The following is an 18,203-nucleotide window of genomic DNA, read 5'->3' as shown; positions in this document are numbered from 1 at the left end:
AAGGGTTAGCGAACATCATTCTCCGAGTCCGATAGCCCCATGCCTTACTCGTTCGAATGCAACTCGGAGAAATTGCACAACGGCTCTTCTGTGGATCGCATGCGTTTCTGGGAAGAGTAAACACGTACAAAGGTCTTAGAAGTTGACCTCATCATTCACAAGCCGCAGTCTCACAACGGCGCCAAGCGGAGGTCAGAAAAAGCGAGACCGCAAAATGAATAGGTACATACATTCAGCAATATGTGCATCTAATTAATTCGTTAAGTAGTGCTTTTACAGGGGAACGCCTGTTCTGCCAGCACCCGGACTCTACGATATAACTTAGCAGTTACTAAAGAAATATAGATTTAGTAGCAGTAATTAGAAAAAGATAGATTTAGTAGCAGTTAATAGGGAAATGTAGATATAGTAGTAGTTAATAGGGAAATGTAGATGTAGTGATTCCTTTTGTAGGCGTATGATTTAACTTGCGGGTGCTCGAAATCTTCTCGGTCGCGGTTTTTCTGTCCTCCACTTGGGCGCTTCCGCATTCAAGGTCTCTATTGCAGGTTCCGCAGCCTAAAAAATAACCCGATAATAGTGATAGGTGGAAAATTCGAGACGAGGCATGCCATCTGATGACGACAAGGGCAGGTTCAGTTATCAGCAGCTGGCAGTGATTAGTTATTCGCAACCGACTGGACGTTTCTGGCCAGCTGCTCGGCTCTCGCAAATCCACTCGACGACACCTTAACAAACGGATACCACTTTCAATTATCGCCTAGACATTTCAACACAATTACTACAGCGGCAACTCTCATGAATGGCTCCAATCTGCTCTTTTATTGATAACTCCTTAGAACCCCTAGATGCAACTACAAGTGTTCCCTATCAAAAAACTTCAAACTTCAAACCACCGCCTCCCTCCCTAACCCTCCCTAGTCATGGTATATGTTCCTAGCTGACTTCTATCTTCGCTTCTACCACGTATAGTATTCATTCCGTGTTTCGAATTCATCGGCATCTGGCTGCTGCTGACAAGGAATGCAAGGCCCGCTACTCTGCAAAATCGGTTCTGCCCGCTCAGTCGATGTCCAGAGATAGAACTGCGTGTCCTCGAATTTATCTGCCGTCCTATCCTTTGCGCATCGGGGACATTCAAAGTACCAGCCGAGAATAGTAAAGGCTTTCTTTTGCTTGTCTCGAGACAGTTGCCGCTCTGTCAATTCCTCCTCGACAATGTCCACGATCTCTGCAAATGGAACACCTTCCTCTGAACTGAATCTGAGCGATCTGATTGTGTCAAAAAGAGTATAATCCCGGCCATCATCCCAAAAGATCGGGCTGTCGAGAACGCTGAGAACATCTCTATCTATGCGTCTTCTGACCAGTCGGGCACGGATAGCTTGTCCCTCTGATGTCGTCGGTTCAGGCATTTTCAAGAGTATTTGGTGATCTTTTTGTTGCTAGAAGATTGCTTTATATGCTCGGCAATGATGTTTGAGTTCTTCGAATACCATTCTAGCATCGACTGTCGATGTCCATATTCCATGGTTATATAGTTCTCCAAGGAGCTGCCGTTGTCGATTCACACATGGGCATCTTGCAATGTCCCTCAGGCGGAAATGCTCTGAATTGGAATCTCAGCTTCGTTGCCACATGCCGTGTTACGATTCACATGCGCCGTTCTGTCGTTCTTCAAGCAAAAGCACCCTGACTTAGCATCTGGGGTTGTTACCACATGTCGTGTCACGATACACAAAGAGCATACCGAGGCCAGAAAGGTATTGGCCGATGCAGAGGATACCAAACTTGTCAGTAGCCTCGAAGCTAGAAAGCGGAGAGAAGACATCTGGGTTCAAGCTGCCTTTTGCTGTTCATAAGAATGCCATGAAAGAGGGAGGACATCATTTCTTTGTTTAAAGCACCGAGATAAATGCAGTCTTTGTTATAGACCTAGCTGAGGATAGTAAATAGGACGTCCCTTCAACCACCTCTTTGTCTTGATCACTCCTCTGTTTGTGATCCAGATCTCTGAGAGACATGCCATAGTAGGTGTCTGTGTCACAATGGTGTCACCTTTATTTGGCATATCTGCGCTCTTTGAGTGAATTGCTGAGTACCTCGTAAAGAGTCAGTCGACCTCTTGGACCCAATCATGCGAGCTCTCCTTTAGGCCGACACATGTGAAGACAGATGTCTGCTCTTCTAACAGTGGCAAACAGTGGCACATATTGGCATTATCTCGTAAGAACCACAAAATGATTGCATAGATCAGATTCGATATTATGCTAGGAACAAAGCCCGCTTGATTCAATAATTACACGTGCAGCATATGCCTATGCGCACTTGCGACCGTCGCAGCCTTCAACAAGATTGTACGTTGGGTAAAAATGGCAGTAAAAGCAGGCGTTAATGACAACTCCCAATCGCAATGTCAATTTGAGATGATACCGTCTCCTAAACATGCCAAACTAGCTAAAAGACAAATGCTGGCTCGTCCTCCATCGATCGAATTCGCGTATCCGTACTTCATTATGGCCAGCACCGCAGAAAACGAGGGGAAATATCCCTAAACACTCAAAAAAGGATTCCAGCTCTCCTGGCAGCCATGTGAGCTTGGTCAACCCAGGTAGCGCACTGGCAGATGTTGTTGACATATTGAGTGGTGGGAGCGCCAATAGCGCCGCAAATATCCGCCAGCATATCCAAGTCTTCGAGTCTAACGCTGCCAAGGGGGTATTTGGAGACAAAGGTAGAGAGTGTCTCTGGTCCATGGCCAACATAGTATTGCCTCTCAAACATCATGCCAGTCTTGCCAACGGCGCAGCGGACGTGGAGGAGTTGTCCGGCGTTGTTGTCGATGACAATGTAGATGGCAAAGTGCCTGCTGCCGCTTGCGGGGCACACTTCGACATTGTAGACTCGGCAGATTTGGGATTCCATCTCGTCGAATGGGGAGAGTGGAATGCTTTTCTTTGGAGAGCGACCACGTGTGGTAAACTAGAGAGTTGCAAATGCTAGGGGCAAAAGGTAAGCTTTGGCTCCCACAAGGGTAGAGAGAAGAGGGAAGAAGCAGAGGAATTCATACTGGTTTTTTGCGAGTAAAGGCAGTAGAAATCGTGAATCTCGTCGATTCTTCTCTCTACAGTGGGTGAAAGTCGAAAAGATGGCTGAAGACAAGAGACCAGAGCAGACAAAGGCGCTGGGGACTGGGTGATGTAATGAAGATTGCAGGGATTGAAGGTTTCTCTCGAGGGAAGTTTGTTCAAGAACGTGCAGAGTGAACGATTTGCAGGTATCCGGGAGAGAAACCCAAAGGCAAGATGGAGAAGCAGCATGGGGGCTTTATCATTGCCTGACAGGTGCACCAAATCAGCAGGACCGGCACGTCCAAGGCCTGAGGGAGCAGTGAATGGGGAGCTGGGAGTGAACTCACTTCCTTCCTGAGATCAACTGCTATCAGCTGTCCACTTCTCGCTTCTTGGCGCAAGTTTGACGCGGGGATTGTCGAACGCTTTAGGGGGGTGGCCACGCACTAAATTGAGAGTCCTTTCTGATACTGAGGTGAATTGATCTGGACCTGAACCAAAATGCTTCACGCATCTATTCTTAGTCAAGTAAGACAAAATGGTGCATCTATGATACATATACAAGGCAGCATTGAGACCCCTACTCGGCGTCATAGTGTCTTTCGCGCAATTTCCACGTGGACCGCGAAACAAGGTCGTGCAAATAACGCATCTACATACTCCAACGTTGACGAGTTCTTGCAGAGCTAATCATGGTAGGGGTGTCAAATCCACTGGGGGGTCTTGAGTTGAAAGAATTCTACCTCTGAATGCTGATCAACCCAGAAATAAGGGCGTGCCAATAACAGATCAACGGATGCAAACGCGGGGGATTTACAACCAGCCGGGAAGCCTTGTCACAAGATCCGTCTGACTCTGAATAATCTTTGAACAATAAGATATGTCTCCCTTCTCCTTTGCCATGCTGTCTCCACACCATTGGCAGCGATATCAGGCAGTAATACTGGTGGTTGGCGGAATCTCGGGCCGAAGAGACAGCATGGAGTTTAATTTTAGTTCACAAGCGAATGTGTGACATTATTTCTTGTATTTGCATCTCTGATGCGAATCACTGAGACCAGGTAGTCATTTATTTCCAGCTATACAGGCGAGTTCCATCCTTTGCCGGCCCAAATCTTCATATGATAACTCGTGTTCGGTTGACTTTGATGCAGCAACATCCTGGAAGGCTTCGACAATTGGCACTTCTTCCCCGCTATGGCAACCATGAGTATAATCTGACAGTATGTCGTCACCACATTGGCCAGTGTCTCAAGAGTCGACTGGTCTGGGGGTTACCCTGGGATTTCGGTGGATGCGCACACCTTGCTACCTGTTGATGCAAGGGAGTGGCTATTCAACATCCAAAATTTGCTATCCAGCATTCCGTCTCTCAAACTGAAAGCCGGTGATAATACTAGATGAAAGAGGACTATGATTATGCAAGCGGTTGGTAGAAGAAAATGCCATAGTGGCAGATACATGTGCTCAAGGAACAAAGCATCCCCTACTAGTAGTATGGGGGGAAAATGGAAGCTTTCATCGCATCCTGTTCCGATGCTTGAACTCCGAATGGACTGGATAGCTATCCTAGGGGAGTGAATAGCTACTCCTTAATTTGAAGATCAATATACTGCATGAATTGGCGGCTGTAGAGCAAGCAAATCGCTTTCGTTTTACAAAAAGCTCAATATTCATGCATGTGTTGGCGCATGGTGTTGAAGCTGCAAGTCATAGCCCCGTTAGCTTTCCCTGGGATGGGGTTTGGCGTCTGACTGAACAATGCAGCAAAGTCGCGATTAGCTCAAAGTGAACAGCGATGACCAACTATGGCGAACATTATTTCATTGTATTCCTTTCTTTTTCCCTTTTGGTCTCTGTTCTCTTTGTTTCAATCCGCGGCTGGCCGTGCTACCAGAAGGGCGGGATCAGAGTAGGAGGCAGCCTTTGGGTGAAAGATAATGAGCAGTCTACGTGTAGCTATGGAGAGCAAAGGTATTCACAACAGAAGTAAAAAGAACGCTGAGTCAAGATGTCCTTGTCAAATCTACATACTCGTTCGTTTTAGTACTCTAGCTGCTCTATGAACAACGCGGAAAAGGAAGAAAAAATGATTCAGAAGTTTCTGTGGAGCAAGAAAAAATGATCGTCAACAGGAGGCTAGTACAGTTGATGGATTAGATTGATAGAGTAGAGTACTTTACCAATTACACGCTTCACGATTTCATGTACCAATTACAATTACATTACTAGTACAATAATAGAAACAAAAGCCATAGCTCTAGTAGTTAATACTAATTTCAACAGCCAAGAAATAGCTCATATTGTTGGATCAAATGAACAGAAACTTTTTTCTCGTGATGCTGCCGCTACGGAGAATCTTTGCCGTGACGCATGGGCAGCAAAATTAGTTCAGCTTGAGGTTAGTGGAGGACAAGCCAGTACCTCGCCTCAGACCATAAGCAGTGGCAAAACTCAAGTACCCCCAGAGCTGGACAAAACATTTGCTGGCTGAGCAGCGGCCGATTGCCGGTCCGAAAATTTTCACCCCACCAAGGCTTGACTGATAGATAAGAGAGGGGCAGAATTTCATCACAACTTTTGCTCTGCTTGGGGTGCATCGTCTCCTCCGGTTCAAAAGCAAAAGCTCTAATTTTGTCTTATGGCATTGAGTTGTTCTGCTCAGTAAGCAGAAATCTTTACTATGCCGTACGAGGTTCTTGTTGGAGGCTCGTGCTACACGCCTTCGGATGCCCAGAAGCTGCGGGAGCTCATCGACAAGTCCAGCCCCTCCAAGGTCAAGGACATCCAGGGTCAATGGATCTACTATGTGAACCTGCAGGTGTCGTCTCACGATACTCTGGAGCAGGTTGAGGAGCTGCTGCAGGATGTTCGCGGCTGGGGGCTTGGTTCCGAGGGTCCCGGAAATGCCCTGACGATATACGCAACGCCTCGCTACATCTCGCCATGGAGCTCCAAGGCCACCAGCATTGCCCACGTCTGTGGACTCAGGGAGCGAGTCTTGCGCATTGAGCGAGGCCGTCGCATCTCTATCCAGTTTGAGGAGCCCTTGTCCGAGGGCCAGGATGCCACGTTCCGCGATGTGCTCTACGACCGCATGACGGAGCTGTGGACTTCTGAGCCGCCTTCTTTGGTGCAGATGTTCGAATCCAAGGCACCTTCTTCTCTGGTTGCTGTCGACATCTTTGCGGACAAGGAGGATCCTCTTCGAATTCTCAGGGAGTACAATGTCAAGAAGGGTCTCAGTCTTGACGAATCCGAGATGCAGTACCTCGTTGACGTGTTCACCAAACTTGGGCGCCCGCCTCATGATGTGGAGCTTTTCATGTTTGCTCAGGTCAACTCAGAGTATGAGTGTATCCTTGTTTAACTCTCGAGTGGGATGCTCACATTTGTATCCAGACACTGCCGACACAAAGTCTTCAACTCGGCGTGGACCATTGATGGCGTCCCTCAGGACAAGAGTCTTTTTGAAATGATCAAGACCACCCACAAGACCACGCCTGACTTTACTGTCTCAGCTTACAGCGATAATGCGGCGGTCCTTGAAGGCGACAACGCCAACGTTTGGGCTCCTGATTACTCTACTGGCTCCTGGAAGCTCACTCCAGAAGTCGTCCACATTCTCACCAAGGTTGAGGTAATGCTGCTGACTCGATTTACTCTTTTGGCCTGTTGGTTTCTGACTCAGTTTTACAGACTCACAACCACCCCACTGCCATCTCGTAGGTTCTTCCAAACAGCTTTTCCTATTTACCAAGGGATAGATTTGCATTCTCTGCTTGTCTTCTTTGATTACAGCACACGGGAGAAATTTGACATCCGTCTTGATTTTATAATATTTCATGATCTAGGAAACTGACTCTGTTGCCACTAGGCCCTTCCCCGGCGCAGCTACCGGTTCAGGTGGAGAGATTCGAGATGAAGGTGCTGTTGGACGAGGTTCTACCACAAAGGCTGGCTTGAGCGGCTTCTGGGTCTCAGACCTGCTCATCCCCGACAACCACGCCCCTTGGGAGAGTGACATTGGCCGACCTCGCCACTATGCTAGCAGTCTGGACATTATGCTTGAGGCACCTATTGGCAGTGCCCGGTTCAACAACGAATTCGGACGTCCGGCTCTCGCAGGTGTCTTTAGAACTCTCCTGACGCCTGAAGAATCCCAGGAAGAGTCCGACGTCTCAAGCGTTGCCAACTGGCGCGGCTACCACAAGCCTATCATGATTGCTGGTGGTCTTGGATCTGTGCGACCCCAGCACGCCCTCAAAGAGGAGCGATATGTCCAGGAAGGCGCCCACGTTATTGTCCTCGGAGGTCCTGCGATGCTCATCGGCCTCGGTGGCGGTGCTGCCTCCAGCAGTGCCGGTGGAGAGCAAAGCGCCGATCTCGACTTTGACAGTGTTCAGCGCGGTAATCCCGAGGTATGCTTCAGCTACACTGTATGATTTTGAATTGGTCGACAGCCGGCTAATCATACCACAGATGGAACGACGCGCTCAAATGGTCATCAACACTTGCACTGCCTTGGGTGAACACAACCCGATTGCCATGATTCACGATGTTGGTGCTGGTGGATTGTCCAACGCCCTGCCAGAGTGTGAGTACCTGAACATCAATTATTAGTTTATTGCAGCTCTAACCGTCATTAGTGGTCAAGGATGCTGGATTTGGAGGAAACTTTGAGCTTCGCCAGGTGGAAAGCATGGACCGAAGCATGAGCCCATTGGAGATTTGGTGCAACGAAGCCCAAGAGCGATACGTTCTCCTCATCAATGCCGACAGCATGAACCGTTTCACAAGCATCTGTCGCAGAGAACGATGCGGATTTTCAGACGTCGGAACCGTTATTTCCAAGAACGAGCACGGAGCTACCAGCCTCATCCTCACAGACAGAGAGTCCAAGGAGTACCCCAGGCCCATCGATCTCCCCATGGACGCCCTTTTTCCTCCCAAGCGCTTGCTTCAGCGGGATGTTGCTTCCAAGAAGCCCACTCTGCTCCCATTCAACGCCTTTTCCAGCCTCCAGAAGGCATATGGAGAACTCAGCGGTGCTGAACTTTTCAAGAAGGCCGTTGAGCGTGTTTTCTTGATGCCATCAGTTGGTTCCAAGTCATTCTTGATTACCATTGGCGATCGAAGCGTTGGTGGTCTCACCGTGCGTGATCAGATGGTTGGACCATGGCAGACACCGGTTGCCGACGTTGCGGTAACAGCTACGTCGTTCCATATCGGTACTAAGCAGAAGACGGGTGAGGCCATGGCTATGGGTGAGAAACCTACTCTCGCCATGATTGACCCAGCAGCCTCTGCCAGAATGGCCATCGCCGAAAGTTTGATGAACATCGGTGCCGCTGATGTCACAGAAGATCTGCGTCGCATCAAGCTTTCTGCCAACTGGATGGCCGCCGTGAACCACGCTGGTGAGGGAGCAGCATTGTATGAAGCCGTCCGAGCGGCCATGGAGATGTGCACCAGGCTCCGAGTCAGTATCCCCGTCGGCAAGGACTCGACATCGATGAAGGCATCATGGAAGAATGAGGAGGACTCAAAGAACGTCACGGCACCAGTTTCCGTCGTCATTTCTGCCTTCTCGGCAGTTCGTGATATTCGCAGCACTTGGACTCCCCAGCTCCGTCGCGTCGAGGACGTGGGCGAGACTAGTCTCATGTTCGTCGACCTTGCAGAGGGACGAAGAGCCATGGGCGGTTCCGCACTCGCTCAGTCTCTTGGTGCCGTTGGCGACAAGGCACCCGACATGAAGAACTTTGACCTCATCACAGACTACTTTGATGCCTTGTCTCAGCTTCACCGAAGCGGCGTTGTCCTGGCTTACCACGACAGATCTGACGGTGGTCTCATTACCACCGTTGCTGAGATGATGTTCGCTGGCCGCTGTGGCGTTGACATGATGCTGGATGGCATTTCCAAGTCGGGCAAGCCCGAGGATATCATTGACGCCATGTTCAACGAAGAGCTTGGAGCCGTCTTCCAGATCCGCACTGAAGATGAGATCAACTTCAAGCGATGCTTCGCTACCTGCGGACCTCCACCCGGCCTGATTCGCAAGTTTGGTGTTGTCCGATCGACCTCCAAGCAGAGCCTGAACATTCGCCACGCGGGCATGACCTTTGCCACCCTGGACCGAACCGAGATGCAGCAGTGGTGGTCCAAGACGTCGTACGAGATGCAAAAGATCAGAGACAACTCTGCCTGTGCCGAATCTGAATTTGGTACCATTTCCGACTCTGCGGATCCGGGCATCACCTATAAGCTGTCATATTCGCCTGCTGAAAACATTCTCCCCATCACCTCGTCAATCACTGGCTTCTTTGGAAGAATCCCTCGTGTCGCCATTCTCAGAGAACAGGGTGTCAACGGCTACGCTGAACTGGCTTATGCCTTCAAGGCTGCCGGCTTCGAGCCCATCGATGTCCACATGACAGATGTCCTCGACGGACGCTCTCTCGCCGACTTTACCGGTCTGGCATGCCCCGGAGGCTTCTCGTACGGTGACGTGCTCGGCGCCGGCCAGGGCTGGGCCAAGTCCATCCTCATGCACGACAACACGCGCAGGGAATTCGCCGCCTTCTTCAAGCGCCCCGACACCTTTGCTCTGGGAGTGTGCAACGGCTGCCAGATGCTCACCCGCATCAAGGAGCTCATCCCCGGCGCGCAGGACTGGCCCAACTTTGTCGACAACACCAGCCAGCAGTTCGAAGCCCGCTACAGCATGGTCAAGGTGCAGGTCGACAAGTCCAAGCCCTCCGTCTTCTTCCACGGCATGAACGGCTCCGAGCTCCCCATCGTCGTGTCCCACGGCGAGGGCCGCGCCAAGTTCGGCTCGCCAAACTCTCTGCAGACGCTCACTGAGTCCGGCATGGTGCCGCTGCGATACGTTGATAACCGTGGTAACGTTACGGAGCAGTACCCGTATAACCCCAACGGCAGCCCGATGGGTGTCGCCGGTGTGGCGAGTCCCGATGGTCGTGTTGTTGCCATGATGCCGCACCCTGAGCGAACCATTATGGCTGACATTACGAGCTACGCTCCTCCTGAGGATGTCGAGGAATGGGGCGAGTTTGGTCCCTGGCTGAGAATGTTCCGCAGCGCCCGCAGATGGGTCGGCTAGAATGCTGCGTAAAAGGAACTGGTTTGTGTGTGTCTTGCAATCTTTATTGTTTTTTCTGTAAAAAAGATAACCTTAGAAAATATCCAACATTTGAGGGAGGCGCAGGGTGGGTTGATTGATTGATTCCGGCTGGTATATGGGATAGGCAAATTTCCATATGAAATAAGATTGAACTAAACATGAACAACAACGCTTGCATCCGTGACTACAAAGTAATGTTTCTCTCATTTTCTGTCTTACATCTTTAAAGCTACTACTTATACAAGTTTCCATACTCTTTAGTCTCTCCCTCCACCAACCAATCTTTCAGTTCAAACAGCTTATATGGGTATTTCCTGCCATGCTTCATGCTCTTACCATTTGTAACTCCAGAATCATTCTACAATAACACTTTCTCTTCCTCCTCAGAATGCTGGCCCCTCCCACGTATCTCGCCACAGCCTGACATACCACGACTGTTTGTGCGGAAACGAAATCTGTCTCTCCTTTCCAAAACCCGCCTCATCCAAATGCCGCAACATCCTAATTAAACATTAGTTCAGAGACACGGACAAAATCTTTCCAAGCGAGAAGATGATCCAACTTACCTGTCGTTATCAACCCGCGGCTCCAGACACACGCTCATAGTCCGGTTATCAGCTATAAAGCACCAATGCACAAGACTCGTCAACCACTGCGGCACCCTTCCCCTCGCCCACTCTTCTCCAACAAAGACATGTATCCCGCGATCAAAATCCCCCGCAACATTCGCCAAGTGCCGGCCCAGGATATCTTCCTTCACCCAGTAAATCTCAAAGTAACCAAAGGGAATACCATCCCACGAAGCGATGACGGGAAACGAGTGCCGCAGCTTGAGCACGCCCTCCAAAAACCCGGGCTTGTATTCGCCCCAGAATTCGCTTACGCGGGGCTTCGCCATCCACATCTTCAGAAGCTCAATGTCCGTCATGCCGGACAAGTGTGCGTGCTCCTGGGAATTGTTACTGCTTCCAACGGGGCCCAGATACGGCACTGGCTTGGTCGATGTAGAGGCGACGCGGAATGACAGGTATTTGCCAACACTGGGGACGTAGCGTGAGTAGAAGATCTCGCCCATTCTATGGGGCTTCGGCCGCACGGGATGTCGAACGCCGTCTGAGAAGGTGTACTGCAGCGGAGGAGGAGGAAAGTAAGTCGGGAGATGCGAAGTCGAGTAAAAGGGTCCAATTGGAACGGCGGGGGTTTGAGGAACGCTGGTCGGCATAGGCCCGCCCGGCAAGTCGCTATCGAGACGAGTAAGGCCATCAATGGACAGATAGTGGCTAAAGGAAGACTCGCCTCGCACAGGAGAGCTTGGACGACTATTCACGGGCGACCCGGGGACGGACGAGTTGGCCTTTTGGGTCGGCTGCAGCGTAAAGAGGAACAGGTGGCCGGGGATCTGCCAGAACATGCGTCTCGAGACATACATGCGCGCCCACTCGTCGCCGCTGTCATCGAGGCCGGTGCCACATGAAGTATCGCTGGCGGCAATCAAGCCCATGCGCTCCAGCTTGGGGATCAAGTTGCGGCCGCGAAGCACGCCCTCCCGCTTAATATTGATCCTCCACTCGCCATTGGGCTTCGCATTGTCCGGTGTATCCTTCGCCGCTTCGGTGTGCAGCTGTGGACGAGGCTGCGGCTGGTGAAAGTACCAGTACAGCGTCACCCACATCATCATGGCAATCTGCCTCGTAGGACTAGCAGCAGGTTTGAAGTCGGAGTTGGACGGGTTCGAGATGGACGAGATGAAGAGGGTGTCGTTTTGCAGCGTCGGGCGAATAAAGGGATGTACTCGAGTCTTGCGCGAGGGCGGCCGTGAGGGATCCGAGGCGGGCAGGTCTTCTGCGTCGTTTTCGGCGGCGAATGGGGATTCGACTTCTTCTTCGGTATGCAGGACGACGTTCCAGCCGATGGGGAAGGCATTGGGGTGCATGTTCATCTCGTGGCTCTTGAAGCCCAGGCCGGCGAAGACGGGCGTGACGGTGAAGGTCTGGCCATCCGGCAGATGCAGCAGCTGCGGCGCCATGATGGATTGGATTATTCGAGTGTAAGATTCTTAAAGATGCAATGAAGAAGAAGAAGAAGAAGCTCAAAATATAAAAAAAAAGATGGGTTATCGTAGCATGCAGGGGTTTGATATCACCGACGATATACGAGCAGGCATGTGGAGTAAAGCAGAGTAGCAAGAGCAAAAAGCAAGCGGGGGCGGGGTAAAAAGCAGATAAAAGTTGAAGCTCCAACTGTAATATGAGCTGAGCTGAAGCTACAGCGGGCCTAGAGCTGCCCCGGATTTATATCATGGGGTCATGCGCGTGTAAGTTTGGAGGAGGTTTTGCCACAGTGCGACTCGGAGTTGCATGTATCACCGGGGTAAATCAAACAAATAATAGCCAGCAAATAACAATAAACAATCACCACGTGCTTTGTCTCTTCTGGTATGCATGGAATTTTTCAAAAACAAAACAAAAAAGCTTAGTCCTCCCTGCTCGTCTCATCCCGCAGCTGAGAATAAACCAACGGCGATCCCGTCATCGCCTGACCAAGACAAGATCCTACACACCCGTTTTCTTACCAATAGTGCGACGGTCTATCCTCACTAACACGATGTGACAGCTCATTGTGGCAACGCTAAAAAATAATCTCCCAGCTATTGAGCGGTAGGGCGAGGCGGCTCGGTTCAGCGGATCGCATCGCCGATGATCTGACCCGACGATATCGACGACGTCAGCCTTTTGAGCCTGTTTTCCATTTGTTAGCGGACAAGCACATGCAAGTTGTGTTCATTATGAATTATGAATCTTTCATCTGGTGAAGTGTTCAATTCGATTGCTTGTATCATCTGTTCGCCTGCTCTTACTACGCCTCATCCGACAATCAAACACATACTTTGCCGCTACCAGCGCCATGATCAATGCTAACAATACAATGCTGTAATACATTCCTCATCAAATCATTCCTTCTTATGCGAATCCGAATGCTGCTCCTCTTTGCCCTTCTTATCCATTTGAACTCCTTCATCGGCCTCTTCATCGGCCTCTTCATCGGCCTCCTCGTCAATATCCTCCTTATTCTTCTTGCCATTCTTCTCTTTTTCTAAAATCTTCTTGACGCTTTGTCCCCCAAGATCCTTCATCTCGTCCCAATCAACGTCGTATTCTGTCGCCACCGCCTTAATCTCTCGCCGTAGAGCATTGGCCTCGTGCACCAGATGCTCCCACTTCTGCGGATCGAATCCTCGCTCCTGATACAGCGCGTGCTGCCGTCTTGAGACCGTCACATTCATCGCCGCTTTGTAGCTCAGATCCCGACTTATGAAGAGGAACCACAGGTATCCGCCCATGATGGTCGCCAGTCCGGCCAAGTACGTGATGGGCTCTACCAGATCCCATCCAAAATCGGTATGAAAAGTCACATAGTAGACGATGCCCCACCAACCAGCAAGCGCTGCAAAGCCTCCCTGTGCCAGACGATGGGCTCCCTTGTGCGCCAAAAGATCGCACTCCGACTTGATCTTGGCCATTTGATCGATACTCCTTGACATCCGCCGCAGCTGCAGTCTCATGTAATGCGTTCGGTCCTTGAAACTGGGCACAGCTACCCGCAGCTCCCTGCTGAATCCCTCAATGTTAATGGCAAACTCTCGCCCACGAGCCGCATCTCGGATGAAATCTCCCACTTCGGTGCTGCCACTCCATCGAACCCAGTTTGCCTCCTTGTCCTTTGTAGGGCCCTCGCGACCCAGACCAGAATACGACGCCACGTTGCTTTTGCCATGGTCCTCGTCCGATCTTCCTGGGGCTTCTTCGCGGTCGGCTTCAGCCCGAAAGATAATGTCAGGTAGCCTTTCGCGACCATTGACCTGCAATGGAGGGATTTCGGCCTGTATAAGTCGCTCGAGGTAAGATAGCGGCTGCTGGGGATGTACAAGAAGCGCCAGTGGTTCTATCCTCTTTCCGTTGTCTTTGTGAGTTCCTTCTTCGACCTCGTTTATGGTATCTTGCTCGGGGTGGAACGGCATGGGTAAAATGAGCTTCAGTAAGCGGGTTGGTGTCGTAAGCAGTCGTCCTAAAGTCTCGACGTGTTAGTTCCAAGTCGGCAAAGCTTCATGCTAACATTAACGTACCCTTTGAATCGTCTCCTCTAGAGGGATCTGGCGATGTCTCCTTGTACTGTTTGCTCCCACTCAGCCGATGCCAGGGTCTATCGTCTGCCCGTTTCTGCAATGTATGGCGCTCGGTGTCATGGTGTTCCAACTCGTCGCTTTTCTCATGCAGCCGTTTCGCCTTTTCCGTTGCCTCATCTTCACGAACACTCTGAGACGCCGTAAAATGTCTCACTGGAAGTTGAAATCTGCACTGATGGCCTGTCTGTCTGAACAATTGCAGTGATCTCTGTCTTTGTCCTCCGGAAACCAGCGGCAGGGCGCGGAACACGGCTCTCGCGCCGGTACATGAAGCCAACATTGTGCTACCGAACGCGCATTTGTCTTACGCGGGAATTTAGCTTTCCAATTGACAAAGTATCGAGGGGCCTTCTTTTAGATACCTTGGGGATTTTGTATTGCATTGCATTGCAGTCATTGAATGATGATGGACGAAACTTGCTTCCATAGCCATGACGTCACGAGATGATTGCGACGATCATTTGTGGTGCTTCCATAAAGCAGCGGCCAATCGAGTTTTAGTCTTGCGCCTAAAGCTCAGCTGGACTTCAACCGTTAGCTTCAGGCACCTTCAACGACTGGGCTGCCTTGAAGCTTTGGAGTTGCCCTACCGATCACAACGGTCAAGCCATTGTTTACTTTCAGATATGAGTCAATGTGCGAAACTCAATTAAGCCAGAGAGCTTTATCTTATAAACAAACTCAATCAGGTGATTCAGCTACTTTCTAGGTACCTCGATTCAACCTCAAGTCATGAGCTCGTCTAGAGATGAACGAGCCAAGGCGGCCAAGCTGTTTCTCAACAAAAAGGTGCCTTCCATATTAAAGTCGAATGCAAGAGCGAGAAAAGGCATTGAAAGTGTTCAATTAATTGTAGATCCACCTCGAATAATTCCAAAGGAGGCCATTACTCCACCAGCAGCAACTACAAGCCCAGAGTCTACCAAACAAACAGACGACGGTGACTCAGCTCTAGTATCTCAAAAACTTCCCTCCGCCACTATATCTCCCAATTGCATACGAATATGGCCCATCGATACACTAGAAGCTGCTTCAAGGCTCTCCAAAGCTAATCCATCACGAATTGCCGTCCTCAATATGGCTTCTCCCCTCCGTCCCGGCGGCGGCGTCCTCACCGGGGCCACATCACAAGAAGAATGGCTTTGCTCAAGAACTACGCTATATCCGTCTCTCCACGAAGAATTCTACCGCCTCCCCGAAATAGGCGCCATTTATACACCCGATGTACTCGTCTGCAAGACATGGGACACGGAGCCATCTGATCTCAAACCAGTGAATCAGTTCTTTATCGATGTCATCACAGCAGCCATGCTACGCCTTCCAGAGGTTGAGACGAATCAACAAGGAGAGCTTACGTATTCGGAGCAAAAAGACAGAGATATGGTTTTGGCCAAAATGCGTTGCGTAATGCGTATCTTGCGGTCTCGCCATATCAAACGTGTTGTTCTTGGGGCTTGGGGCTGTGGCGCATACGGAAACCCAGTCGACGAGATAGCCCGGTCCTGGAGGAGGGTGTTGCTGAGACCACAGGCCAGGAGATCTGAGAGAGCTGAAGTTTATGATGATATGGAGGTGGTATTTGCTATCAAGGACCACAACATGGCTCGTAGGTTTACAACTGCCTTTGGGGCTGGGGCCATCTTCGAGGAGCTTGGTGGTGATGGCGTCGATTAGGACGAGGTTTCTTGTCTGTTGATATGACAACACGTTGTACTTCATGAAGGTATCTGATATCGATGTTTATATACATTTCTCTTCCCTGTATATCCTTCGTTCTGCGTCCATGTAGCTTTCAGGGCGTCGATATCTCACCAATACAGACTTTAGCCATGCCTCGATAAACGAATCCAAGGCTTCATATGCTTTTGTAAACAGCTATTTAATGCTTCCATCCCCCCCAGTCTCCCCCCATCCTTTCTTTCTTTTCCATCTACATCACTTCCAGTCAGTCAGTCAGTCTAGTACACAAAGCTTCTTACCAGCTTCTTACCATTCAATTCCACTTTGTGCTTCACATTACTGGCTACATCCTTCTCTTATACACACACACACACATACACACATACGCCCCTTACTACTATCCTACATTCTCTCCTATTATTGCACTAAAGCAAACACACTCCCTAATCTCCTAACGGGTTATCTTTCTACCCCATTTCTCTTATATCCTCTATTCACTCACTCTACGACCCACTATTATACACCCACTATCACACACCAACCGATATCATATCTTCCATCTTTTACAACATGGATATGAATCTTCCAGTCACTGGAGATATGGACATGGCCATGGACAACCGGGACATTCTCGCCCCATTTGACCAATGGGCAGAAGAGTCTGACTCGGAAACGTTTCTGGGAGATGACAACAAGGAAAATGAGGAGGTCAACGAGGATACTCCCCAGTCTCAACCCCGTCCTGGCAAACGGACCACCTGCCCGCCACCCCCGCCACCAACAAAGTATTGTCTCGGTCCACGCAGAAAATTGACCGAAGAAGATCTCGACTTTGAGATCTACAGAGATGAGACAGCTCATGACATTCCCCCCTGGCGCAGAGAGTACTACGGCAGCAACCTCCCTGCCCTTGGCGAAATCCACAACGGCGTCAGGTTCCAATACGCCGCCAACCACACTATCCGCCGTCATCACCGCATTCTCATTGCGGGGGCTGTCGAAGCTGGTGATGATCAGACCGCCGACGACCTGTGGAACCTTGCCCAGGACGGGCCCACCAATCTTGAGTGGATGGCCGCCGCCTACGTCTGGGAATTGGACTGCGACGCCCTGGATGTCTGGCTCTGGGTCCAAGACAAGGGCTACGATCGTAACTGGACTGAGATCCAGAAGGAACGATTCGTCGAGTTCCTACAGTGGATGAAGCCACTCATGGAGATGGCCATGACCGTTGCCGCTGTCGACCGCGAACAGGCGGAACATATAGACGAATGGAACTGCCATCTCATACGGGGGCAATTTAACAGCCTCGGCCTCACCAACCTTGACATCACAAAGGATACCCTGGCGAAAGTCATCTTTGTGCCCGTCGGAGAAGACGAGAACATCCTTCACCGGGCTGACTTTACGGAGGAGGATCAGGCTGTGAGGTTTGAGGGGGATGATTTGATTGCCTTTTAAGGCCATTGACGATGATGGACTGTTATGAATTATGATGTTTGGAACAACATTTGGCAGTGATACCCGGCTGGTTTGGGAGTTTTTTTGGTGTTTATATGGGTTTGGGACCAGATTGGTTTAAAGATACCCTAGCATTGGCTTTGTCTTAATAGAATTGTTTTATAAATATTATTTCTTCATCAGTGACATTCATTGTATGGTTTAGAAAATCTGTAGCCAAGCGACTGGATATTGCAGAGTCTTTGAGTGATCTATATTCTGGCAGTCGTGTCCTGTTTTGCTAGATTGTGAGAATGAAGCTTTCTAGCGATGAATTACATTTACTTCCGTGTAAGCAGTTATTAATATACATCATCTACGAATACGTCAAAGAAAACAATTATTTCACTTTAGTCCTTTTAACCATCAATTCGTATACGGTGATATATCGGTTTCCAAGACTATCCCATCTGCTAGGTTCAAGCCTATCCCATACACTGCCACTACTCCTAGGCCTAAGCCCCTTTACTACAATCCTCACAATGGTCACACACGCCGCAACTTTTCATCAGCCACTCATGAGGAATATGAAGGCGAATACCGTCTGACATGCCAATGCGTAAGATGTGTGGACAGGCAAGCCGGTTTCGTTTTCTTGATATAGAACTCTTGCTTTTTG

General features: G+C 49.9%; 7 protein-coding genes across 7 annotated transcripts; 3 read left to right on the top strand and 4 right to left on the bottom strand.

Annotated features, from left to right (window-relative positions):
* Positions 1 to 959: 959 nt before the first annotated feature.
* V8C40DRAFT_285241 (uncharacterized protein) lies at positions 960 to 1,505 on the bottom strand (the record flags this gene model as incomplete). Its single annotated transcript, XM_083222325.1, has 1 exon — positions 960 to 1,505. The coding sequence occupies exon 1, from the start codon at positions 1,413 to 1,415 to the stop codon at positions 960 to 962; it is 456 nt and encodes a 151-aa protein (XP_083076153.1). The 5' UTR covers positions 1,416 to 1,505.
* Positions 1,506 to 2,559: 1,054 nt separating this feature from the next.
* Positions 2,560 to 2,925, bottom strand: V8C40DRAFT_263084 (uncharacterized protein; the record flags this gene model as incomplete). Its single annotated transcript, XM_083219425.1, has 1 exon — positions 2,560 to 2,925. One exon carries the CDS (start codon positions 2,923 to 2,925, stop codon positions 2,560 to 2,562), a length of 366 nt encoding a protein of 121 aa, XP_083076152.1.
* A 2,682-nt stretch (positions 2,926 to 5,607) lies between these two features.
* V8C40DRAFT_237239 (phosphoribosylformylglycinamidine synthase) lies at positions 5,608 to 10,374 on the top strand. Its single transcript, XM_083214207.1, has 6 exons — positions 5,608 to 6,419; positions 6,474 to 6,711; positions 6,771 to 6,796; positions 6,949 to 7,492; positions 7,554 to 7,668; positions 7,721 to 10,374. The coding sequence occupies exons 1-6, from the start codon at positions 5,755 to 5,757 to the stop codon at positions 10,198 to 10,200; spliced, it is 4,068 nt and encodes a 1,355-aa protein (XP_083076151.1). The 5' UTR covers positions 5,608 to 5,754; the 3' UTR covers positions 10,201 to 10,374.
* A 32-nt stretch (positions 10,375 to 10,406) lies between these two features.
* Positions 10,407 to 12,674, bottom strand: V8C40DRAFT_237236 (uncharacterized protein). The gene is made up of 2 exons (XM_083214206.1): positions 10,788 to 12,674; positions 10,407 to 10,722 (listed from the first exon to the last, which is right to left on the bottom strand). Exons 1-2 carry the CDS (start codon positions 12,245 to 12,247, stop codon positions 10,605 to 10,607), a joined length of 1,578 nt encoding a protein of 525 aa, XP_083076150.1. The 5' UTR covers positions 12,248 to 12,674; the 3' UTR covers positions 10,407 to 10,604.
* A 351-nt stretch (positions 12,675 to 13,025) lies between these two features.
* On the bottom strand, positions 13,026 to 14,786 carry V8C40DRAFT_237234 (uncharacterized protein). Its single transcript, XM_083214205.1, has 2 exons — positions 14,345 to 14,786; positions 13,026 to 14,286 (listed from the first exon to the last, which is right to left on the bottom strand). The coding sequence occupies exons 1-2, from the start codon at positions 14,682 to 14,684 to the stop codon at positions 13,172 to 13,174; spliced, it is 1,455 nt and encodes a 484-aa protein (XP_083076149.1). The 5' UTR covers positions 14,685 to 14,786; the 3' UTR covers positions 13,026 to 13,171.
* A 138-nt stretch (positions 14,787 to 14,924) lies between these two features.
* On the top strand, positions 14,925 to 16,261 carry V8C40DRAFT_237231 (uncharacterized protein). Its single transcript, XM_083214204.1, has one exon. It carries the CDS (start codon positions 15,137 to 15,139, stop codon positions 16,076 to 16,078), a length of 942 nt encoding a protein of 313 aa, XP_083076148.1. The 5' UTR covers positions 14,925 to 15,136; the 3' UTR covers positions 16,079 to 16,261.
* A 393-nt stretch (positions 16,262 to 16,654) lies between these two features.
* Positions 16,655 to 17,545, top strand: V8C40DRAFT_285240 (uncharacterized protein; the record flags this gene model as incomplete). Its single annotated transcript, XM_083222324.1, has 1 exon — positions 16,655 to 17,545. One exon carries the CDS (start codon positions 16,655 to 16,657, stop codon positions 17,543 to 17,545), a length of 891 nt encoding a protein of 296 aa, XP_083076147.1.
* Positions 17,546 to 18,203: the final 658 nt, after the last annotated feature.

The sequence above is a fragment of the Trichoderma camerunense genome (assembly GCF_050948025.1).
Source record: "Trichoderma camerunense strain CBS 138272 chromosome Unknown V8C40scaffold_4, whole genome shotgun sequence".
Taxonomy (NCBI): Eukaryota; Fungi; Ascomycota; class Sordariomycetes; order Hypocreales; family Hypocreaceae; genus Trichoderma; species Trichoderma camerunense.
This window is presented reverse-complemented; position numbering and strand designations above follow the sequence as displayed.